Source organism: Pipistrellus kuhlii, unplaced genomic scaffold (genome assembly GCF_014108245.1).
Source record: "Pipistrellus kuhlii isolate mPipKuh1 unplaced genomic scaffold, mPipKuh1.p scaffold_m20_p_3, whole genome shotgun sequence".
NCBI classification, from domain to species: Eukaryota; Metazoa; Chordata; class Mammalia; order Chiroptera; family Vespertilionidae; genus Pipistrellus; species Pipistrellus kuhlii.
The window spans coordinates 17,529,018-17,554,692 of NW_023425529.1; the positions used below are offsets into that span (position 1 = coordinate 17,529,018).

At 36.1% G+C, this 25,675-nt stretch overlaps 1 protein-coding gene across 1 annotated transcript in view; it reads right to left on the bottom strand.

The window, feature by feature from the left end:
* The window catches only part of LOC118729852 (ovostatin homolog 2-like), a 41,214-nt gene that overhangs the window by 13,037 nt on the left and 2,502 nt on the right, over positions 1–25,675 (bottom strand). Inside the window, exons 4-24 of the mRNA XM_045587742.1 lie at positions 25,531–25,583; positions 25,075–25,095; positions 22,368–22,536; positions 21,784–21,868; positions 19,615–19,732; positions 18,174–18,285; positions 17,644–17,753; positions 17,149–17,307; positions 15,947–16,174; positions 14,936–14,990; positions 13,217–13,362; positions 12,686–12,835; positions 9,340–9,510; positions 8,420–8,561; positions 5,663–5,759; positions 4,993–5,221; positions 4,480–4,609; positions 3,272–3,387; positions 2,633–2,684; positions 1,768–1,851; positions 632–808 (exon numbers count right to left, since the gene is read on the bottom strand). Of these exons, the coding sequence (XP_045443698.1) occupies positions 632–808; positions 1,768–1,851; positions 2,633–2,684; positions 3,272–3,387; positions 4,480–4,609; positions 4,993–5,221; positions 5,663–5,759; positions 8,420–8,561; positions 9,340–9,510; positions 12,686–12,835; positions 13,217–13,362; positions 14,936–14,990; positions 15,947–16,174; positions 17,149–17,307; positions 17,644–17,753; positions 18,174–18,285; positions 19,615–19,732; positions 21,784–21,868; positions 22,368–22,536; positions 25,075–25,095; positions 25,531–25,583 (2,604 nt within the window). The remainder of the gene's footprint in view (positions 1–631; positions 809–1,767; positions 1,852–2,632; positions 2,685–3,271; positions 3,388–4,479; positions 4,610–4,992; positions 5,222–5,662; positions 5,760–8,419; positions 8,562–9,339; positions 9,511–12,685; positions 12,836–13,216; positions 13,363–14,935; positions 14,991–15,946; positions 16,175–17,148; positions 17,308–17,643; positions 17,754–18,173; positions 18,286–19,614; positions 19,733–21,783; positions 21,869–22,367; positions 22,537–25,074; positions 25,096–25,530; positions 25,584–25,675) is intronic.

Consider the following 25,675-nt stretch of genomic DNA (forward strand, 5'->3'; position numbering starts at 1 on the left):
CTGTGGAATTGCAAGAGGGTGCAGGCCGGGCTGAGGGACCCCTCTCGCCAACCTCCATGCACGAATTTCATGCACTGGGCCTCTCGTATAGTTATACCAGTGAAGTAATAAAATCATCAAAAAAGAGGTATTGGAATTTACAAAATTTCATTAAGGTTATTTTGTTTGCATTATCTTTCTGAAAAGAAAACTCAAATAAATAGTACCTCTGACTTTTCCTTAACATCACATTTTTACAAGGTTTATGTATTTTTTTTTTGGCACATACATTCAATCACTTCATTGCAATGAAACACAATTGAAAGATACATACAGAAGTTGATAAATGAACCATTTCTAGCTACAATAATAGCAGCAACAGGGTCACACAAAGTAGTTTGGCAAAATATTAGGCACTAAAAAAACCTGAACTCATAATTTGAAATGCTGCAGATTTAAATTGTAAAACTAAATGACCACACAGATATTAAAGTCTAAAAAAATCTTGAAAATACCCCAAACAAAACAAACAAAAACATAGTTCAAACTCAGCCTATACTCAGTTCAAATCCACTTTCAGCTTTTTGACATCTTGGTATCAGGAACCACTGATTTCATCTATTATGGGCAGAAATTACTTGAACCTTCTCACCGTTAGATAAGAAAGAGAAAGCCTTAGATTTAACTTCCTCTGTCAATTGTTCAGTAGATTGCAGGTAGTCAAGGACATAAGTATCAGACGCTAGCAGGGCAATATTCTGCTCTCCACCTCCACTGGGCATTTGCAGAAGATTCTCAAGATTCTGCATCGAAAGTCCTAGAACATCCCCTAAAAATAGGAAAAGCAGAAAGTTACTATCATTGAAAGTTGGCATCTGAGCATTAATAAGTACAGATTAAAGAGGCATAGTGAAAGTAGAAAATATTTAAAAATTAAGTCTAAAAGGTGGAAACAAGGAAATTTTTCATGAAGTAATTCTGAAAAAGAGACAGATATGAAGAGTAAAATTAAGGGAGTTTCTGAAAAAAATCTCATTACCAGGGAAGAGAAAGTTAAAAAATTAGGTTTGTTTGCTTCTTTGTTTTTTGAGAAATTGATCCTATGAACTATAAACTGTAATCCATTCCTTTCCTCCAAAATGTTAATGTTAATGATAGATAAACAAGTTTTACTTTTGTAAAAACAGATTTCTCCTATTACTGGGGATATTTCCAGCATTTAAAATAAGCAAAGATAGCCGAAACCGGTTTGGCTCAGTGGTAGAGCGTCGGTCTGCGGACTGAAAGGTCCCAGGTTCGATTCCCGTCAAGGGCATGTACCAGTGTTGCGGGCACATCCCCAGTAGGGGGTGTGCAAGAGGCAGCTGGTCGATGTTTCTCTCTCATCGACGTTTCTAGCTCTCTATCTCTCTCCCTTCCTCTCTGTAAAAAAATCAATAAAATATATTAAAAAAAATAAAAATAAAAAAATAAAATAAGCAAAGATATTCTGATTCCCCAAAGGAGAATTTAATATTTCATATTAATATAATACAACTTTGTTTTCTAAACACCAATTACCATCCACCGGAACAAATGTTCCCTAGGGACACAGATTTGAAAATAATGCTATAATTCCTTCAGATCCTCATATGAAAACAAGTTTGGAGGATAATCCTCAACAATAATTCTGTTCCAATGGATAGCATAAGAAAAATCTATCCATCCTGTTATTTTAAGGAATTTTTAAAGACCACCTCAATCAAGACTTTTCAAATAATTGTGAAACACAAAATTTAACCAACTTACCCACAACAGTGATAAAGGCCCTGGCTGATCCTTCTACCACATTATCTGGCAAATCCAAAACTATTGTCATGGAGACGTTAGTGCCTGGAAAGAAAATATCAATAAAATAAACAATGTGATGGCTTCTTTTCATAAACAATAGAAAAAGACTTGTGGTACAAACACATTATGAAACATATTCCTTTTAAAAAATTTTACAAGTTGCTTGTTAGAAGACATAAATTGAGGTTTTGATCAAGTTTAGAGTAACAATACATTTAAAAAAAATGGTATTTGCATTTGTATGATAGATAATGGCTACTATTCTCCATTAGTTTAGTGCCTATACTACTTAAGTATAAAAAAAAAAAAGGCAAAAACTGCTGACTAGGACATATAAAATAGCACACACAATAGGTAAAGAGATGCCTATTAGTCATTAAAATAATACCATTATCAATCAGATAAAACAGTACTGTGAGGCCATTAAGCAAGCAATTGAGGGGCAGTGATTGCTTCATCCCAAGAGTACAAAAGCAAAGGTTACAATATGTGTAATTTGGGCATAATCTTGATTTACCACTGTTCAACAGTTTGTCACAATCAGATGACAAGAGGAGCAGAAAATATATAAAGTAAGAAAAATAGTTTGAGGCAGACCAATGAGTTGGGTGAACTAAAACTAAACTAAAATAAAATAAAACAAAACACCCTAAATACTATAGTTTTTTAATGGCAAAAATTATACCATAATGGTAGAAAGTAAAAAAAATAAAAATAAAAATCCCCTATTAGGTAATTTGAATGAAATCTCTGGGATACTCAACATAACAAGTGTTGATAAATTTTCATTAGAATTAATCTACCACCTAAAAGATCCTCTTACCTGTTGTATGGATAAAGAAACTTTGAGTCATTTCCTTTTCAATACCTTCGGGCTGTCAAAGGGTAAATAAAAACAAGCACAAAGTAATGAGTCTGGATGATCTTTCTATGAAGGAAAAGTAATCAGCATCAACGTACATAGGTATGGCAGGACATGTTTGCCCCTGGGAGAAGATCTATTCACTGCCCCCTTCTGTTTATACCTGGAAGTCACTGTACATTACCAACATTCATTTTAGGCCCTGTCCTCCCATATTTGGGATAAAGACAACTTTGTTATCATTTTGGGACATGACAGATGCTGATACTGGTTAGCATCTCCAATAGACCAAGTTTTTGCAGGTGAGGATGATGGAAACGACATAGGACTGTAAAACAAGTAGACTTGCCTTGGATTGGAGTCAATTAAAAAGGGGAAGGGAATAAAAATAAGTGTACAGGAAACATCATGAGTTGGGAGCAAACAAAAAATCATCAAGCTTGTTTTAAGCGATGTTTTACTATTCTGGGTCAGATGACAAGGCCTGTGTCAAGAGTAACTATGGTCAATGAAGTCTCTTCAAAGAAAATGTCTTTTAATATTTAACCTATTAAATACTATTCTCACCTGGGAGAGCTTGATAGTTTGGCATGTACATACCTCTACCAACAAACTTTTGACCACAGTATCTTTCCAGCTTAGATTTTGCTGCTCATCTCCATTTGGGCAAGCACTACTTTGTCTGGACTCAGCGACTACAACGATATTCATTTTACCTGGAAAACATTCCCAAACATACATTAGATTGACCATTGGATCCTTCTATGATGGGAAATGATAGAATTCAATTGGAGGAACTGAATTCTATCCTATTTAAGCTTAGACTAAAATCCATTCTTTCTCTTGATAGGAAATAATTTGGTATATTCTGTTTTACCTGTTTCAAGATTCCTTCTATTAAATGAGCAATTCATTTAATTAATTAGAACTTGAGAAACTTGAAGGAAAAATAATAGTTTTGCAAAGTCAATGAGGAGATTCCTTGATATTGTTTATATTATAGATGACAATATAGGGACATACCATCAGATAACCAGGGCTCCTAACTTATCCTGAGATCAAATAAACAAAACAGGAAAATAAAACATTGTGGAAAGGGCAATGGATTTATTTTATTTTATTTTATTTTTAAAATATATTTTATTGATTTTTCTTACAGAGAGGAAGGGAGAGAGATAGAGAGCTAGAAATGTCGATGAGAGAGAAACATCGACCGCAGCTGTCTCTTGCACACCCCCTGCGGGAGATGTGCCCGCAACCAAGGTACATGCCCTTGACCAGAATCGAACCTGGGACCTTCAGTCCGCAGACCGATGCTCTACCACTGAGCCAAACTGGCTTTAGCCATTTCTATTGTATTTTAATCACATTATGCTTTTATACAATGAAGAGTGGTTTTCCTTTACTCAAATATTAGCAACCAGAAATTAGCTAATAAAAATAAGACTTTTTAATTGAGAATTTAAAAAAAGTAGGATTAAAAATGGGATGGAGAAAATTGTTTGTATAGACCAGTGGTCTGAAAACTCATTAATCAATAGAGCCAAATATCAAAAGCACAATGATTGAAATTTCTTTTGAGAGCCAAATTTTTTACACTTAAATTTCTTCTAATGCCACTTCTTCAAAATAGACTCGCCCAGGCTGTGGTATTTTGTGGAAGAGTTACACTCAAGGGGCCAATGAGCCACATGTGGCTTGCAAGCCACAGTTTGCTGACTGTGGGTATAGACAATTTAAGAAAAATAGGGTCAATATAAATGGGCTGGTTTTCCACCAGAGATTGGCATAGGTATATTGCTGCTTACCCAACTTCTTAGGCATAAGAGTCCAGACATATGTTTTTCTCTGTCCAGGTTTAATAACCTCACTGCCATTATTTTTAGGGGTGCTGATATTTGCCTCAAAATCCTCAGATTCTTCCAGTTGCACAGAAATCTAAAAAAGAAAAAATCATGGCAATGAGAGTGGCATGCTAAAATGCTTTGCTGTTCTTATTCCTCTTCCCAACTTGAGAAAATTCTGCTTTACCTATTTTAAGTTATCAGAGATAAAACATATCAAATGACTCTTCTTATACAAAGATAAATAAGCCAGAACACATATCATTATGAATTGACATTCTCAAAACAGTATTTAAATCACCGCTGTGAATGAAAGACGTTGTTTTCATTTGAGGACCATGGAAACAAGTCTTACTACCTTCCAGCACCATTTTGCATTGGAAAATGCAAAGAATGTGGCCATATTCCAGGGAAATATTAAGTACCTTTGTTTGCCCTTGTTAGATTTGGTCTCCAGAGCAAAGGGGACAGGCTTACCTCTGCACATGTACTCAGGTAGCTGAAGACACTGACAATCACATCAGATCGTTCATTTCGAACAACTGAGAAGGGTAGGGCCATTTCAACAAAGAAAGGTTGGGAGGCTTCCAGAGCAGTTGTTGACGAAATGCCAAACCCTGCCTCACCATTCACACAAAAGCCATTTGCCTCCCATTGAGTTATGGTATCAGGGATGAGGAATGAAACATTTGCGGAACCTGAGGAACTACAAGGACAGATTATTAGCAAAATGAAATTTTTGTCTAAACTGGGACCTAAAAATCAGTCCAGAGAAATAAATAAATAAATAGATAGATAGATAGATAGATAAGTATTAATGAAGAATTACAAAAGTCTCATAGTGTTTAAATGTCTTGAGAGCTGTATTTTTATGAACTTTAACCTTAAAAAGGTCACATTCCTTTAAACAAGGAATTGCTTTTTTTTCTTTATTAAATTGAGGCATGTTACATCTATAGGCATGAAATTAATAAATGAGAAAAATTCTGAAGAAAAAAAAATTTGGTCAGCACAGACAAATGAATGGTATTATATAATTTTACAGATGTGGTATTGCTTTATGTACCCAGCAATAATGTTTAGTAAATAATAACAAAAAGAAAATAGAAATAAAGACACATGAGAAGGAGAATTGTTGAAAGCTTACTCGACACTGACGAGGTCCCATATCCATGTCTCTGGAAAGTTCGTTCTTACTGTTTCTGTGATAGCCCATTCTACAAGGCCTAAGTTATCACCGGCGACTTCACCAGGTAAAAGAAAAGAGAAATGCTTTATTTTGGAAGAATGAAAACACGCGTTTCAATGACACACACCTTTAAGCTATGTCTTTAACCCTTTATGCTCAGTGTGAAGCAATATAAGAATTTGCTCCTGAGGCTCATTGTCAATAAAAGTATATCTCATTCTAGGTATCAGCATGTTGATGCTCATCTCTCTCCCATTATTATTATTATTATTATTATTATTATTATTTTAAAAATATATTTTATTGATTTTTTACAGAGAGGAAGGGAGAAAGATAGAGAGCTAGAAACGTCAATGTGCCCGCAACCAAGATACATGCCCTTGACCGGAATCGAACCGGGACCGTTCAGTCCACAGGCCGACGCTCTACCACTGAGCCAAACCGGTTTTGGTTCTCTCCCATTATTAACAACAAATAGTCAGCCTACATTGTTCCTCCACAGCTAAGCTTAGAAAAAGTGATGTCTAGTCACTGAATCCAGTTTCTCATCTGACACCCTAGTGTTGGCCAGAAAGCAGTCTGGTAGCTGCCAATTCTGCTAACATGACTTTCACTGAAGCTTCTAATGACATTAATATTGTCAACTCTGTACTTGCTTGGTCTCTAGGTTAGTTTGACATTCTTAATCACCGTGCCCTTTTCAAGAGTCACTGGTTAACTTGCATAATACCAGCTCCTTCTAGTTGACTTCTCATCTCTTTTCCCATTTTTGTTTGAGGATATGATCTCTTGTCCTTGATTTGTACCTAAGAGCTGTTTCAGGTCTTCTTTTTCCTACTGTGCACTATGTCTGCATTGATATCCTCACACATAGCTTCGTCACTGTGCACTGTGTCCACATAGATATGCTCACACATAGCTTCATTACAATACTTATGCTGAGGTGTCCTAATCTGTCTCCCATCTGGACCTCTCTTCTGAGCTCCAGGTTGTGCATGCAACACCCTTGTGCTCATTTCTTTTGGGCTGCCTAATTGGCATTTCAAATTGAACTGTCCAAAAAGTAAACTCATTGTATCTTCCCCTGCTTTTCTCCAGTATTTCCCATCTCCATGACAGGTCCCAAAATAAATCTACCCACTTAACCCAAATCGGAAATTTATGAATTGTCTTTCAGTCCTTGCTCCCTACATCCTGCTTTTCTTATCATAACCAACCAAATGAAAATAGCTTTTTTATTAATAGTCCAATCATCACTGTCTCTCAACTCTATTACTAGCTTTTGTAACATTTCATACAGACAGTCTTAGCATAAGTTCAAATCCCCTTTTCCACAGAGCAGAGTTCTTTTGAAAATACATATTAGGTTGTCTGCTTAAAACTTGTCAAGTGTATTACTGCATTAGAGTTAATTCCAAATTCTTTAAATGCCCTATAAGATCTTCATGACCTGTCTCTTTATCTAGCTTGACTCTTGCCTTTGAACCACATCTTCTGCCATTATTGGAGTGCTTTTAATTTCCTACTTTATTTTTCATAGAACTTCTTTCAGGCCTTAGTATAAATGTAACTTTTCCCAGAAGGACATAATAGGTCCTTGAGAAATTTAGGTAATTTCTATTGACCTTATTTCCATTTAATGTACTCTTCCCAGGTTTTTGGAATTACCTGTTTCACTGTAAGGTTTCCCTGTTAGACTAAACATTCCAGAAAAGCAGAGATTAAGCCATTGCTTTTACTGTATGTAACTAAATTTCTGACCCCAATAAATATTTGTTGAGTGAACAAATAAATGAACAGCTAAAGAAAATGAATGAATTTGAGTTTCAGTCCATTTTAGTCAACATTTAGATGTGTCTGATAAAGCTCTGTTAATATGGTTTAATCTAGTAGCAGAAAAGTAGACAGTTTCTACCTCTTGACTAGGACTTCAAAATGGTTTCAACTTCTGGACTTTATAGGGCCTCTTGAACTCAGAGAGTCTACCCTTGTATAACATTGTCAGGCCTCTCATTGTTCTCAAGTGGTGTTTCTGATACCCATCTTAAGGATCAACCCTACTTAAATTACTGTACTAATCCTCAGTGGTAGGCCAGAGGGATTTAAAAGATGTTAAGTGTTTTCAGATCTGGAATACAACTTTTATTTGGGTTCTATTCTCATGACCTTGTTTCATTTTGCTTCCCTGATGCAATGTCTGCCTTGGAGTTCTACCTAATTACCTTATTCAGCTAAGATTATGACTGAGTTTTGTGCTTCCAGTTCTTCCAGTGGTAAATGGAACTAGTATTTGAACACATTGCTCTGGTGCCATCTGTTTGGTTATCTGAGAATAAAAATATCCTCTGCCTTGAATTCTGTGAATTATGGTCTATACACAATAAGGATATAAAGCTCCATAAGGACACTTCATTCTCCTGTATCATACTCACTTACAATGACTGTCCTTCCATATCACCACACATTACCTGCTCCTCTATGCTTCTGATATTTTGTTCTACCAATAAAAATAAACTTCCTTTCATGTTTGAAGCCAGTTCTTCCATTTAGCCCAAACCATTCCCATCTTGCATTATTTTGCCTATTTTGCAGGATGTCTAATTGTAGCAAAAAAAAAAACCCTGGCATAATTCACAGGTAAAATACTATTTTTTATAGTTTTACCCAAAATACTCCTTTGGCCATCTCCCAAATACAGAATTCTAGATTACTCACATGCAGTTCCAGGTGGGGCACTGTACATCGGTTGATATGGGTTTCCAATTGGAAATGAACCCCTGGAGAATGGCCTCCACTCCATTGAGCATATTTCTGGCTTCCGATAATGGAGGTTAGTAAAGGCTTTCAGACCCATGGCCTTCAAATAAACAAACAGCAAAAGAAAAGTTGTGCATTTCCTTCACACAAGACCTAAAACAGGTCCATCAGCTAGATTATAGTGCTAAATGTACAGAGTTCCTCTCCTAGCAAGGGTCTGGGATGTTAGAAATTAAATCACTTGTATGTGAAGTATGAAAAATACCTAATTTGAATGAAAAAAAATGATAGTCTTATTTATCCACCATCAGTATGTGCTAGGATTTTGCTAAGTATTTAACATAATTTTTCATTTAATTTTAAGGGAAAAATACAAACAGCACTACTATGATCCTAACTAATATCAAACATATACACACTCACACACATATCCAATGTATAGTTAGTAATTTGGAGATCTGGGATTTAAACTAGAGTCTGTCTAATTCTTGCCTTAGTCCCTTTATATCTGTGACTTCCATGATAAAGATTCTTTTATGGAGGTCTCAGCATATCTAATTGGTAGACCAGACAATATTCTAGACTCTTTATTTGACTATTTCTGCATACGGTTTATTGCAACAAATTGAAGACTATCTCATTACTTCCAACATGACGTTTTATAATTTTAGCTGCCACTTAATTTATTTTCAACAAAAAAATCAACAGAAATGAATGTCTTTTTTTTTGTAAGACAATTTTTGAGTGATTTTAAAGCAGATTACTGATCTCTATCTCAAAGAATAGGAAAAAAACCTACATAAATAACAAAGCATAGATATGCAGTATGAGCATTAAAACTGAGATAGAATAAATGAAAAAAAATTAAATGTTCTTACCCTGATAAGATCATAGGTGTCTCCATCTCCATAGTTGCCTACAGGTATGTAATACAAACCATTGTAAAACATATCCTTCTGAGGAATGCAAGGGTTTTGCTTGCCATCATCAAGGTTGAGACCATGATGGAAATAACCATAGAGTTCTATATTTGGAAGCAGGTTATACACCTGTGGGAAAAAAAGCACATGGTTTTCAATGATTGTAAGCACTCATTTTATTTTTATAAAATTGGAAAGTTTGTGCCATAACCATTTCCTATGTGGTTTTTTTTTTTTTTTTTTTGTTTTTTTTTAATATTGAATCTATTTAATCCAACACTTTTGAGTCAACTCATTCTTCCACCAATTACCAAGAACTGGAAAAATGAATTCCAACAAAACTGCTGTAAGATAAAAGAGAAATAAAATCTAAATTTATTAGGAGCTCAAGAAAAAAGTCGACTGAAAGAAAACGTTAAAAAGTAGCACAGAAAAAAAAGAGAATAAAAATGAGAGAAAGAATGAATTAAAACAGGTCAGAGGCAAAGTGGTTGAATTGGAAAGCAGGTAGAGACAAAGCATATTTATAAAGTTTTACTAGAAGGAGGGAAAGAAACAAATGGAAAAATTAAAATTTAGAATTATAATTCAAGACAAATCCTGGAAATCTATGTTTATGCATTTTATGGGTCACTGTATATTTAGGAAAATTTCCCCCAAAACAATAAATTCTGACAGGTGTTTTACTAAAACTATCAAATTTAAGATATAAAGAAAAAAAAGCCCTCAAGGCCCTCAGGCAAAAAAGATTAAATATTGATAACTTACAAGGACAAATGAATTAGACTTATGTCAGAAGTCTTAAAAGCAATATTCAAAGCAAGGCAATAGGGGAGTGGCATTTTTAAGATACTAAAGAAAGCAGAAACCTAGAACTTAATATACAGATAACCTGCCCTTTCCTAACAAAACTTTAGTAAGATACTTTTATATTGGAAAAATTATACAGTTTATGTCTTGGTTCATGGTTATTAGGTATTGTCATTAATTAATTTTTATAGATTTATATTTAAAACTAGATTTACTATAGAGTGTTAAAGGCAAAATACAAAATTGCATTTTTCAATGAGATCTTTTTTATTTTTTTATTTTTTACAGAGAGGAAGGAAGAGAGAGAGCTAGAAATGTTGATGAGAGAGAGACATCGACCAGCTGCCTCTTGCACACCCCCTACCGGGGATGTGCCCGCAACCAATACATGCCCTTGACCGGAATCGAACCTGGGACCTTTCAGTCCGCAGACCGATGCTCTACCGCTGAGCCAAACCGGTTTCAGCTTCAGTGAGATCTTATTTGTAAAACACAGGTACCTCTTTCAAGGAGCACACCTGTACTTTTCCCTTCTCCCTCTTCTTTCACTCAGGTGAGTTATCTTTGCCTTCCCCTTCCCTAAGCTCCAAGGGCCCTTCTTTTGCTCCTGTAACTTGTTTTTCTAAGCCTTCACTGCTCAGCTGGCTTACTTTTACATTGGTTGCTTTCAAAATAAACTTTCACTAATACTAATAATTTGAATAAAATAAATATGTACATATGCAAAAATATACATATGCCCAACTTTTACAATTATTAGTGATTTTTAAAAAGATTTTCTTTTTTATCCTTTTATTTTGCACATTTTCGACAATACAGTGATGCTGCGGTCTGAATGTTTGTGTCTTCTCAAAGTTCATATGTTGAAATGCTAATGCCCAATGTGATGGTATTAGGAGTTGGGACCTTTAGGAAGTGATTATGTCATGAGGGCAGAGCCTTCAGGAATGAGATTAATACCTTAATAAAATGGCCCCAAGAAATAGCCCTTGTTCCTTTCATCAAGACACAGGGAGAAGTCTGCCACCAGGAAGAGACACTGCACCTGACTGTGACTGAAATATCTGTGATTTATTAGCTACACAGTCTGTGGTAGCCCAAATACTACAGCAGCCCAAGTGGATTAGGACACGAGGCATCATTTTAATAATATATTTTTGGAATGATTAAATTAGTTTTAAACATGATCATTAACATACAAACAGAATTAAAACAGACTCAAAGATACTGAGAACAGACTGATAGATGCCAGAGGGTAATGGGCGTGAGGGACTGGGTGAAGAAGGTGAAGGGATTAAACAGTACAAGTTGGTAGTTACAAAATAGTCACAGGGATGTAAAAGTACAGCATAGGAAATATAGTAAAAAATATTGTAATATTATAACTACGGATGGTGCCAGGTGGTACTAGAAATAATGGGAGGACCACTTTTTAAAGCATATGACTCTAACCACTACGCTGTGCACCTGAAACTAAAACAAAATAATATTAAAGGTAAGGTATAATGAAAAATAAAATTTCCATATTTATATGTACTTGTGTTAAAAATAAAGGGAAAATATCCAATAGTTAACTGAAACAAATTGGTGTGAATTCTGGGATTGCTAGTCTGAAAACGCTTATGAAAATATAAAATGAATCAATAGATTTTAACTTTAAATTAGAGACAAGCAACTTTTGTTGTTGTTAATCCTCACCTGATAATATATATATATATATATATATATATATATATATATATATATATATATATTTTTTTTTTTTTATTGAGTTTATTGATTTTTTACAGAGAGGAAGAGAGAGGGGTAGAGAGTTAGAAACATCAATGAGAGGGAATCATTGATCAGCTGCCTCTTGCACACTCCCCACTGGGATGTGCCCGCAAACAAGGCACATGCCCCCGACTGGAATGGAACCCGGGACCTTTCAGTCTACAGGCCGACGCTCCATCCACTGAGCCAAACCGGTTTCGGCCTGATGATATTTTTCTATTGACTTTTAGAAAGAGTGGAAGTGAGGGGGAGAAACACACAGAGATAAATATTGATGTGAGAAAGACACATCGATTGGTTGCCTCGAATCCTGACCAGGGCTGGGGATCAAGCCTGAAAGCTAGGTCCGAGCACCCATTGACTGGAATCAAACCGGGGACTCTTTCTGACCTGGGGCGGATGCTCTATCCACTGAGCCAAATCTGCTATGAGCCAAGCATAGCCAAGCCAAACACAGAGATTTAACTCCATACATATAATTACAACTATTACTTTTTTCAAAATCACGTTATTATATGATCCCTACCCTGTTATAACCATCTACTGAATTCTGTATTGCCCTAAGTGCTGGGTCTGGCGAGAGAAATAATTAAGTATATCATCCACGAAGGAACAAAAGAAGAGAATATGTGATATTTCAACATGTTCCATCTCAAAAATATCATCTGAAGGGTTAGACTTGCAGGAGTCCAGGTAAACACTGGGAAGTCAGAGAGCTTACACTTTCCGCGGACAGCTCTTGTTCTGATTTCAGCAGAAGGACACTCTTATCCACAGCCCGCAGTGCGCAGAGGGAGTCCGGGGCTGCTTCTAGATAGAGGGTGGTGGTGGAGCCAGGGAGTCCCTGCTCCTCAGAGAACTTGAGGCTAACCTGAAGGAGAGGAAGAAAAGAAGGAGAGCTAGATAAGTTCATATGAATAGAATTGGAATAGTCTCAGGTTTCCCCCCACAAACACATCTTTATAGATTTCTGTACCTATATTTTTCCTGCCTACTATCACCCTCCCTCCCCCTCCAGGAATATCCTCCCTTCATCTCGGGATTGGCATTGCTGCCAACATTTATTCATTCTGTTTTGGCGATTCTCTTATCCCCCTAATAATTTAATTTTACCAACATTTATTGTGAGAATACCTTGTCAAGTTTATAAGAGTGAGATGACAGGGAGAAAAGTGCTCACCTCTCTCACTCGGGACCAGCAAGAAATAGAAAACAAACAAACAAACAAACAAACAAACAAAAACCACATCACCTTGTTTTTAAAGCACTTCTCAACCTGGAACTTGACAGTGTCCGCCACAATTTCCCCGCTGGGGTGAAGGGTGTAGACGAGCATGATGGCCACAGGAGCCAGGTCAGCGCTGATGTGGATGGGGAATGAGAACTGTCCATCCCAGGCTGTGTAAATAGAAGATGTCATCAACGGATGCAATGCCAAAGGCTCCTGGCTCACGGGGTACCCTTACACAAAATGGGATGGCTTATGGATAGAAAGAGCAAACTAGGCTTTACTTAAAGACAAATGAATTACATAATGAAAACTCTGTATACTAATGTGAACACTGCATAATTGAGTCAATAATGGTATTTAGGTTTTGAGCATCATTTCTCTATAATCCTATCTGACAAAAGAGTAATATGCAGATTGACTATCACTCCAACAAATAAGATGGCTGCCCCCAGGTGGTCAGAGATGGCTGTCCCCATGTGGACACAAGATGGTCACAAGATGGTCAGCAGGGAAGGGCAGTTGGGAGGTACCAGGCCTGCAAAAGAGGGCAGTTGAGAGGGACCAGGTCTGCAATGAAGGGCAGTTGGAGGCGATCAACCCTGCAGGGAAGGGCAGTTAGGGGTGATCAGGCTGGCATAGGAGAGAAATTGGGGGCAAATGGGCTGGCAGGGGAGCAGTTAGACATCAATCAGGCTGACATGGGAGTGGTTAGGGGGTGATCAGGCTGGCAGGCAGAAGTGGTTAGGGGCAATCAGGAAGGCAGACAGGCAAGCAGTTGGAAGCCAGCAGTCCTGGATTGTGAGAAGGATGTCCGACTGCCGATTAGGCCTAAAATGGCAGTCGGACATCCCTCGAGGGGTCCCAGATTGGAGAGAGTGCAGGCTGGGCTGAGGGACACCCCTCCCAGCCCCATGCACGAATTTCATGCACTAGCCTCTAGTCCACATGTGTCAAACACAAGGCCAGCGGGCCAAATCTGTCCCGCCAGGCCTTGCAATGTGGCCCGCACCGCGCTGTCATCACTGCACTCCGCTGCGTTTCCATCACAATGACAGTTTATGACTGTTCAGTAAACCATTCGGCCCGCGATTTAGGCTGGATTTTAGATTTTGGCCCCTTCTCTGATTGAGTTCGACACCCCTACATACTAATAAAAGGGTACTATGCTAATTAGACTTGATGTCTTCCTGAACTCCTTCCAGACAAAGCCACAGTAGCAGGTCTGAGGCTAAGGTAGTTAGGGGTCATCAGGTGAGCAGGGGAGAGCAGTTAGGGATCAGGCCAACAGGGGAGAGTAGTTAGAGGGATCAGAGAGGCAGGCAAAGTGGTTAGGGCAGGCAGGAAGGCAGGTGAATAGTTAAGAGCTAGCTGTCCCAGTTTGTGAGAGGGATGTCCTATACCGTCAGTCGGACATCCTCGGAGGGTTCCCAGATTGGAGAGGGTGTCAGCCAGGCTGAGGGACCACCCCCCACACACACACTGCCCTGTACAAATTTCATGCACTGGGCCTCTATTGTACTTAATTACCTGGTAATAATAGAAACTGGCTGAAATCTCTTTCATCAAAATATTTAGTAAGTTATGTTGGATCACATTAACTATTGTCCTCCAATCACAAATGGTAATATTAAGCACGCTTCTAACCTAACATTTTGACTCTAGCACTATAACATTTTATTAAAAATAAAGAAAAATGAAGGTGGCATTCATATTTAAAAAATACTAATGTATTGTAAACACCTTTGTCTCTGATTTCCATTTGTCCACTGAGCAAGATAGCCCCTTTTGCCATCACCTGTGAAGCAAAAACACAATATTGGAAATCATATTATTTAATATATCATAAAATTATTAAATAATGAACAATCTAGTGTTAATTCTGTCATTCTGAACAATCTAGGGATCTATCTGTAAGATAGGATATTTTCCATGAACAAATATTAAAAAAAGGACTTTGCAAAACTTGGAAAAGAACAAAGTCACTGTAATTTATTGAGAATATATTAGGTGCTAGAAGCATGTTAAATAGTATGCAGTGCACTGAGTAAGGGTTGCATAAAGCTCTGAAATTGTCCAGCCTGCCTGGCTTTGAATAAGCCAAGTCATTTTAATTTCTTGCCTTTGTTATTTTATTTGCAAATTGAGCTACTCAGAAGGTTGATTAATGAGTCAACACATGTAAAGCCCTCATAACAGTGCCTGACACAAACTACTGGCCCTAGATGTCTTATCATTTCCAATTACAAATATACAGCCAAGGCTTAGGAAGTTTCAACAATCTAACTAGGAGAGGGTGGAGGATTTTAATTAGGAGCTATAATTTCCAAGTCTGTAGCTTTTCACCTTTCAATACGCCTTCTAGAGTCAAAATGAATAAATATGGGGACAGAACAAAAAGGGCTAATTTCTTTTAATATTTATCAAAATCAGCTTTCCACTTAGTTTCTGGTATCTCCCCAATATCTTACTCTCACAAAGGGGCATACTTACTTGATGTGAGTTATAATTAAATTCTTAAAATAGAAGACTCAGAAGAGTAAGTTTTTCAACCTTAGGAAAATTGCCTGAATCTTTTTATGTGTTTATTTATTTGTTTCTGTGTTTGTTTTTTTAGGTTGCCAATAGCATTCACCTGCAAAGTGAGGTTGGATTGGCCTCCTCAGACTGTCATGCATGACTGATGGAGAAGTTCTAAACTGTACCATGCTAAACAGACAGACAAAACCCAAGAATCTATCAGACAAGACTTACCAAATAAAAGAAGTTTATATTTGACTCTTCCCTGTATGCTTCACTGTTTAGGGAGTAAAGCACATTAACAATCTTTTGTTGATTGCATCTAAGCTGCTTTGGTTCAGGAACAATCTTCAGGAAGCTATTGGTTTTAGAGTAAAAGCGTGGGACTGATATTTGGGCATCCAAATACTCAGGCATCAACCAGCTGGGAACATAGCAGTTCTTAGGGTGAACAAATGTGGCCTGATAAGATAAAAGAAAGCAAAGGATCTTAGAGCTGTCTTTCAAGGACAGTAATTACTACAGACTTAAAAGCTTCTAAATCCCTTCAAAGCAGAGAGAAAATCTCAGCTTGTGGCTGACTTTAAACATTAACTTACTGGAATTTAAAATAATATAAGCACTCTCCTCCTTTTTTTGTACACAAACGTGGCCATAATTGTATGTCTGTTTCATTAGGCTTACAATGAAGTATTTATTTTTACTTTGTAATTGAAATCAGAGATGAGCCTTAAGGTCCTGTGTCTTTCAGTTGCACTTAACCATTGATAAATTGTTTAATTGTAAAATTCTGATTAAGAAGCAGAAAAAGAGAAATCATGCATCCTAATCTATGCATAAAACGATCAAAGGAAAAGAGTTAAATATTTTTCATGAGCTATTTCTAGTTTCTCAGGGGAAAATAAGTTGTTATAGAATCCTATACAATAAAAGACTAATATGCTAAGTGACCATTCGTTTGACCATTTAACCAACCTTTTGACTAGTTGCTATGATACACGCTGACCACCAGGGGGAAGATGTTCTCACCAGTAGGTTAGCTTGCTGTTGGGGTCTGGCAGAAAGGGTCTGGCAGAGATGGGCTGGACCTGCCCTGGAGCCCTCCTGTGGTCCCTTCCTGGCTGGATGGCCCCAATTAGCCCCAATTGGAACTGGGCGACTGGGTGAGACCAGCTAGACACACCCTGCGTGAATCCGTGTACCAGGCTTCTAGTTTATAATAATAAACTAGATAATGGGCTACTATTACCTCATCCTCTTGAATAAGTATTCTCGTGTATTATCTAATGAACAAGCAAATATATAAAATTCCCTAAATTTTGAAACTCTATTAAAATACATTCTCAATATAAGTTATCTTTTAAGAGATTCTTAACATTCAAAATTCCTAACACTGGAATGCACTGTGGGGTCTTATCTATTCTTTGATGTCTTACTTTCAGGATGAACTCCGGATCACATATATCTGAAGTGTCAATGGATAACTGAGCTTCACCATTCTCGTCTGTGGTGTAATTTCCTATAAATTTGTGATTGAGTTCCAATTGCAATAGCTTGTTCACCATCGGGACATTATTCGGACCAGAAAATTTAAGCTGTACAAAAAAAAAGAAGAGAGAGAGAGAATCATTGATTTTTAAAATTCAAAATGTCACATCACTACTGAGAAGAAATTTTTTATTCATAAATGTAATCATTTCTTTTCTTTTCTTAAATTCTGAAAGATGTTCCATTAAGTAAATATATAATATGAAAACAACTATACTTTTATCTATCACTTTCTTTTAGCCCAGGACTTTTTCCAGTATGTCAGATGTAGTAATATTGCAATGTGTTATGAAAGTAGAAAAAACATGTCCAGAAAATTTCAAAGGGCAATCTATGATCCAAGAAAGTGAAATGAGAACGTATATATTTTTAGTCAAACCTACTGTGCCAAAAAAAGGAATTCCTCTTCTATAGAAAGTGTCCGTGTTCTCAAAGTTCACTGACCCAAGAAATGAAGTGATAGAAATAGAAGCTTTTTCACTGATCTGCACACCTATAACAAATGAAAAATAGTGTTAAGAAAGATGAATCGTTTGATATGCGGTCTTGTGAATTTCTCACTAACTTTTGCACTTGCAATGTTCCCAGTTGTAGTAGATCAGAGATTGATACATTTCTCTTTTAAAAGATCTGACATAATGATTTTAAGCTTTTGGTCCCACGGTCTCTGCAAGGCAAACAAAGGTGATACTTATCCAAGTTGAGTGTAGCATTTATATAATATTTTTATTTTAAATATTATTAGAAAAATTTTTTTCAAAAACAACCCTCAAGTTGACCTCTTAGCAAATGTACTCCATTTTACTCTATTGAGCAATTAATGATCTGTAGTTGGTGAGTGTTTCTAACTCAATAAACTTTTTTCTAGTAAACTGCATATGTCCTCAAGTTGCCAATAATATACAACCATTACCTGTCCCAGTTTCTGTTACAGTTACAGTGATAGGAAATAACATGAAAAATCCAGAACGGGAAAGTTGGAAGACCTTTGTATTTACAATTTGAGAAACACAACCATTTTTCAACTGAAAAATAAAGAGAAGAAACAAAGAAAAAGTTAGGGATCCAAAAGTCTTTAAAAGAATATGTAATTTCAGCATACATACTTATCTCCCTCTACCACCCAATGGCTCCCTCTCACAGACTTGTTGAAATGACCACAGAATTCAAAAGATGGGGGGAGGAGGAGAAGTAATTTTCATTACCAATTAAAACTAAATAAGGAGATATTGCATATTTTACAGATGTCAGGGTTATTCTGGAAACAATGTGGATGAAATCAAGTTAAAAAAATAATCTGTTGAACTAAATAGGAACAGAGGGATGGATGCATGGAACAGTGTCAGATCTCAGAGGGGAATGGGGTAGAGGGGGAAATGGATAAAAGAAGGTTAACAATTAGCCTAAAGAACATATATGCATAGCCTATGGACACTGACAACAGTGTGTTGAAGGCTGGTGGGGCGGAGGGAGAGAGTGGGGGAGAGTGAGTGGGGAGAGGGTAGAGGGGGTGAGTGAAGGTTGGCAAAGAGGAGGAAAATGGGGGACATTTGTAATAGTGTCAACAATAAAAAATTTTGAAAAGATGAACATGGAACTGAATGATATTTAAAAAAATGAACTTCAAATCTAAAGTAATAAATGCAGATACTCTGAATTGCAGATGTTTTCAAATGACCTTTCTTTCATAAGAACAATTCTAGGTTGCATGGGGAATACTATGAAGGATTCATTTATTTAAAGGGTAATTAATGATTCTCTAAAGAAAGATCAGGGAGGTCACCTAGATTATTATGATCTCTGAACGCATAATAATCTGGCTACTCAGTGTATAGCCTATATAATAAAAGGCTAATATGCAAATTATCCCCTCAACCAGGAGTTCGACCAGCAGGAAGGACGAAAAATTGCCCATGTCCCCTCCCCTTGGCCATGCTGGCTGGACCCCACCCAACCACAAAGTCATGCACCAGGCCTCTAATATGTGTGTGTGTGTGTGTGTGTGTATATATATATATATATATATATATATATATATATATATATATATATATATATACTGAGTGGCCAGATTATTATGCATTCATCTGGCCACTCAGTTTATAACATAGGGAGCCAATAACAGCTTTCAATTCTAAAAATGTATTATTTCATTGGTAGGTAACAATTTACATAGCCTAGAGAATAAGAGACTATTGTTAAACATTGTATTTTATTCCTCATTCTTTACCTTACCTACCTGCAACCTCCATTATTCACAAGATAAAAAGTGTTATATCCCTTTTTATAAATGAAATCAAAGAAAGAATAATAATAAATTGAGCTTTTTTTGAAATAAAGATTGTGATCTGTACCTGCACAATAAATTCTTCACATATTTCATTGTTGTCTCTTTCACAATTCCCAGAGGAAAAATATTCTCTGCACACCTTGATTTGAGCTTTTCCTTGCACAGGTTGGCCAAAGGTGTACCTAGGAGGAGAAGGTGTATTGGTAATTATTGATGAACAAAACCATGGCAATATTTTATGGCCTTCTTCAGAAATTACATATGGAAGCTCTAAACTATGAGTACTTCAATGACCAAATTCTATTAGGAATTCCCATCTCTTGGTGATATCATCCCCACAGAATTTAGGTTAAATTAGGTATTTGATCAGGTAGCAGGATTCAGCTGCTTTTTAAATCAAATTCAATGTAGACTAAAATTTCAGTGAATAGGATTTAATGATTAAATTTAGTTTTTATTTTAATCTGATAGAAATATAAAAATTGTTTGTATCACTTTTTTTCTTTAGCAGAAAATATATATGTACACTACATATGCTTTGACCGAAAGCATAGGTCCTGATGCAGGTTATTGATCTCTTATATATTTCATTTATGAAATTCTGGCATATGTTCAGCTACTCTTTTTGAAACTCAAAAAGTATTATGTTTCTTTTTCTAGAGTCCAATGAACATTTTAAATAATATAAAAAAACTAAAAACTTTTTTCAAGATGCTTTGTGGCATCCATGAGCATGCCCCTAACTTGTTTATTAGATAGCCCTTTTCCCAATGTATCTTTAATATACTGCTTAAAATATTCAAAGGCAAGTAATTTGCATGTCATCAATTAAACAGTGTTTAAATATGTGGAAATGCTAATGTTTAAAATTTTGTTACATAAAGTACAACAGAATTTTTGGTTAGAGAGTGGTTCTGAAGTCAGATAACATAGGTCTAAAGCCAAGTTCTGCCATCAAAAAAGCTCCATTAATATTGATATGTTATTTCAGTTCTCTGTGACATAATCTTTCAATATAAAATAAAAATAATAATGGCATCTATCTCATAGCATGGTGGTAAGAATATAATAAGTGCAATGCTTAGCACAGTAATTGGCACTTACTAAATATTAGCTATTTTTAATTCTTTTTTAGAAATTTGAAAAATACATTACACTTTTAAAAGAGGTAAATATCATTAGAAATAATTTTCCAAAAATAAAAAAAAATTTTCACATCACATAGAAATGTTTTTTTTACATTAAAATTATTCAAATTAACTCAAATAAATTGGTAAAGTGCCTTCTTTTTCACCAAGACATTTCAAAAGTTTATGATCTTTTTTGAAAAAATGAAAACTCCCAAGATAATGAAGATTCAATGAGACAGGCAGTGTTGGAATTGTATATTGGGACAACATATTTAAAGAACATTATGGCAATCAGAAAACTAAAAGAATGTTATACATTTCATTTTGGTAATTCCAATTCTTGAAATCTTTCTTAGGGAATTTTTAATTCAGAAGCTACTTCTTATGCACTTACTGGTATACTTAAAGTATAATATTATTTATTATTAGTAGCCCTACACACTAATCCATGCACTAATCTGCGGGCCTGGCTGCTCCAAGTCCACTACCCAGAGGCTCTCCAAGGCCCAGAGGCCCATCCATGGCTGGGTGAGGAATGCTTGCCTCGTCACCGTGGCTGCCTGCTCTTAGCAGCCACCCTCCCGGGACTGGGGACTCCAGCAGGGCTGAGTGGACTAGGCTCTGCCATCTTGTGGCTATGGACACTGCCATCTTTGTGATGGAGTAATGGTTAATTTGCATATTATCCTTTTATTAGATTGGATTAGAAAAAAACAAATTGAACAGCCTACACGTTATATAATGAAAGTGATTAAGTAAATTTGATATAACCATAGAGACTAGAATTCATGAAAATATTGGCATACATGGGAACATGTTTCTTAATTATAGTGGGTAGAAACGTATGATTGCAATTATAGAAACATCATGAAAGATTAGAGAAAAATAAATTTCAGTATTAATTGCATCAGAAGAATTAATTATAGGTAATTTCTTATGTTTTTCTTCATATTTTAAAATATCTTATAATGGCAATTTATTACTTGTCTGATAATCTTAACATAAGCATACAAATAATTAAAGTTACATGCTTAATTTCATTTCTCCTTCTCTCTGAGCCTTGAATTGACATGTGCTGTCAAATCTCCTGAATAAATACTTACTTAGCACATGCATCCACTTGGAATTCCTCATCTGAAATAGTTACTGTTTGTGGTACATCGACCTTTACTTCAAACTTAGGCAATACTGGAAATAAAGAGAAATATAGATCAGCCCTTACAAATACTGAAGAGCAAAACTTATTACAATTAGGTAGCTAAGTGTGCTTCTATGCACCATATTTTACTTTGTGTACATCTGTATAGACCATGTTTCAATTGTCCCCAATCCTGTGTTGCACCAGTAAGTGATGGTGTCTCACTAATGATTAATTATTTCCTTTTCCTTTCTCTTCTCTATTCTTATAACTTTACATTTTATTTGTTGTAATACTTCCCAGAAGATTGTGTAGATTTTATAAAATGAGATATTTCTTAGGAAGTAAAGGCAAGGGTCAGAAAATAGGCTGATGGCAAAGAAGAGTGAGGAGCAAGAAAGATGACAAAGCAGAAAAGGCCAAGAAAGGAAGATGGGAGAACACCAAATAAAGCCTCACCTACTTTTCCTAATCCTAACATAAAAGTTACTTCTCGAGTCCTCTGAAAGCTTCATCTACATAGAACAATTATAAGCAGCAATTGGTTACCATATCTATTAACAGTAAATGGGTGTGCCAACATCCTTCCTGATGCTGTTTTCACAACTATAGAGTATTCGCCAAACATTGGTTCTGAAATCAATCTGAATGACAGTTGGGTAATATTTTGAAAAGGAGTCACATTTTCCCATTGAAAAATCCCATTGTTTTGAGGATCCTGGAAAATAAAGAAGAAATAAAAACAGAGGTCATGTAAGAGTTTTATCCTTTCCTTCTTCATTTGGGTTCTTTCTGTAATTATGGGAAGTAAAGAAAGCTCTCTCATTTTATTGAACTAGAGGCCCAGGGCATGAATTCATGTACAAGTGGGGTCCCTTGGCCTGGACTGCGATCAAGGTCTATTGGGGGGCCAGCTGGCCAAGGGGAGGGATCCTAGGAGGTTGGCTGGTGGGCCCCCTAATTGGGGCCTATAAGGGAGCTGGCTGGCAAAGGGGAGGGACTGAGGAGAGGTGGCTGTGGGAGTGCACTGACCACAAGGGGGCAGCTCCTGCATTGAGCGTCTGCCCCCTGGTGGTCAGTATGCATCATAGCAACTAGTCAACTGGTCGTTCTGGTCATTTTGGTCATTCAGTTGTAATAGTCGCTTAGACTTTTATATATATAGATATCTCAAATTGTAAAAATAACGTAATTTCCTCAAATCTTCAAATTCAACCTTATAGTATTTTATATCTTGTAAGCCCAAAAAAGATAATGAACAAAATCTATAATTAATGCTTTTGATTTTGATCTTTATGCACCAGAGTTGCATAGTTAAAGAACTTAAAACTCAGGGTGAAAGCTTCAGTGTGGTGCTCTCTCAAGTATAGTGACAAGCACCGATAGATGCACAGGAGATACTTATCTTTACAAATACTTGTAAACATGTTGGTTGGTTTGTAAGTAAGTTGGTCATGAATTCTACACTGAATACAACAGCTGTTAAATAGAAGTTCTACAACAAGAAAGGACTGGTAATGCCATCCTTTCTCTTTTATTTGCCTCTAGCCTATTGCAGCTCATGTGAGCTTGGCTTAATGCATTTATTGATATCATCCAAATGTGATTAAAGAAACCCTGGTGAAAATATTTTTACAAAGATACAAAAACATTATTCTCTGATCACTTTTTCTTTCCTCTACAATAAAATCTAGAAAGTTAAATTAATTTTCCAGACTTCCTTTAACAAGGATTGCCCATGTGACTCAGTGATGGCAAATTAAATGTAAGTGTCAGACACTGGGTGAAAATTCTTTCTAAGAAAATCAGTCTCAGCTGGCATTAAAAATAAAATAAGACATTGAGGATGGTAAAGAAGGAGAAGAAGCCTAGGTCCTTGGTAACATTATGCTGTTACTGTCCTAACACTGACGTGCCTAGACTCAGACATACAGTTCATGTAGAAAATATATTTTTTACTCATTTAAATTAATGTCAATTAAGCTTTCTATGGAACATAATACTAACTAAATTAGGCTGTGAAGATAATATTCTTCATAGATAATAAATCATGCAGAAAAATTAAAAATGGCTGACCTGACATCTATCCTACTGGAAAGATAATCTATTTTTGCTCAGAAAACAAAGTCAAAAGCATTTAAATTAAAAAGACTATTTGAAGAATGTATTTACACACAGAATCTCTCTCTCTCTCTATATATATATATATAAAAGCCTAAGCGACTGTTATGACTGAATGACCAGCTGGTAACTATGACACATACTGACCCAGACTTTGTTGCTAGGGCTTTGACAGTCCCAAATCTGGTTCACTTGCACCCTGGACCCAGACAGGAGGGAGGAGGGAGCCTGATTCCTTGCTGAATCAGTCATTGGTTAGCTTGCTGCTGGGGTCCTGACAGCCCCAAATCTGGTTCACTTGCACCCTGGAACCAGACAGGAGGGAAGTGGGAGCTCAATTCCTCATGGAAATTGGCCATTGGTTAGCTTGCTGCTGGGACCAACTTCCCATGGTCCTTCTCCCTGGCAGGCCAGCCCTTCCCATGGCCCTGGATCACTGGCCAGGCTGAGGGATCCAACCCGTGCACAAATTTGTGCACTGGGCCTCTAGTCAATAATAATAAACTTAGATCTCAGTGAACTAACCTTCATAATTAGTTAATAATAACGGTACATATACTTTATGTCAAAATTCAAATATATATGTTTGAGTTGATTGTTATTTACAGATAGGCATAAGACTTCAAATACATTTAGATGCCATACTGCACAGTATTAAAATCTGAATTAGTAGAAAGAGACTCCATTCACTATTTCCTGAAAACCAAAATTCTATTATAATAATAAAATCACCTTCTTAGCTAATTTCTAAATTTATAGGTGTATGTATATGCTTTCTATTTCCTTAAAATAAGATATGGCTAAAGTAGGATTGAGAAGGGCCAGCAGCCAAAATTAAAAGATTGAGTTCTTTTTAAAAGGAGGTAATTTTAAACATAAACTCCTTTTAAAAAGAGCTCAATCTTTTCTTTTCCTTGAAAACCTAAGTTACTGCACTTGCCACACAGACTACACTAAAAGTGACAGCCCTTTGTTTAGTTTTTCATCTAATATCTTATATGGTGTATAAAGATTTTCTCCTTCGCTATTTCAGTTATCTTAACTTGTAACTACATATAATGAAAACTAGACACAAATCACTATCTGAATATTTAAAATAATAGAAATTAAAAAAACAAACAAACCGATATCTTACCTGAAGTGTGATTAAAGGATACTGCAAGAGGGGGAAAAAACAAAAACAAAAACAAAAACTAGGTTAATATTGTAATAGTGCACTGTTTTGTGTTTTTTGTTTTGTTTTGTTTTGTTTTGTGGTGTGTTTTTTTTTGCCACATATTGCATTTATAAAGATTATTAGATTTAATTTAAGTATTGAGACTTCACTCTCATTTTTCCAGAGGGCAAAAGGTTTCATGCAACCCATCCTTCCATGATGGAAAAAAGTCTTAAAGAAGTATAAATTAACTCATGATAAATGAAAGTTTTATGTTTCAATTTGAGGTTTAACAATGAAACTATATCTGTAAAGTTGACTATGTTAGGATCTATTTTCATACTTACGAAAAACTTCCTGACAACACTTTCTATAGCAATAGATTTATTTAGCTTGCTGAAGTTTCACTGTATCTTTAGAAATTATTAAACTCACCATCTCTTCAACAGGTTTGAACTTGGTATTCAGTGTCACAATGCGAATTTGAACTAAAAGAAAAGAGAGGGGGGGGGGGAGACACACAATATTTTCTTGTTATTTCTATCCTAGGTATAATTGTTTACAAATAGACATGGAAATA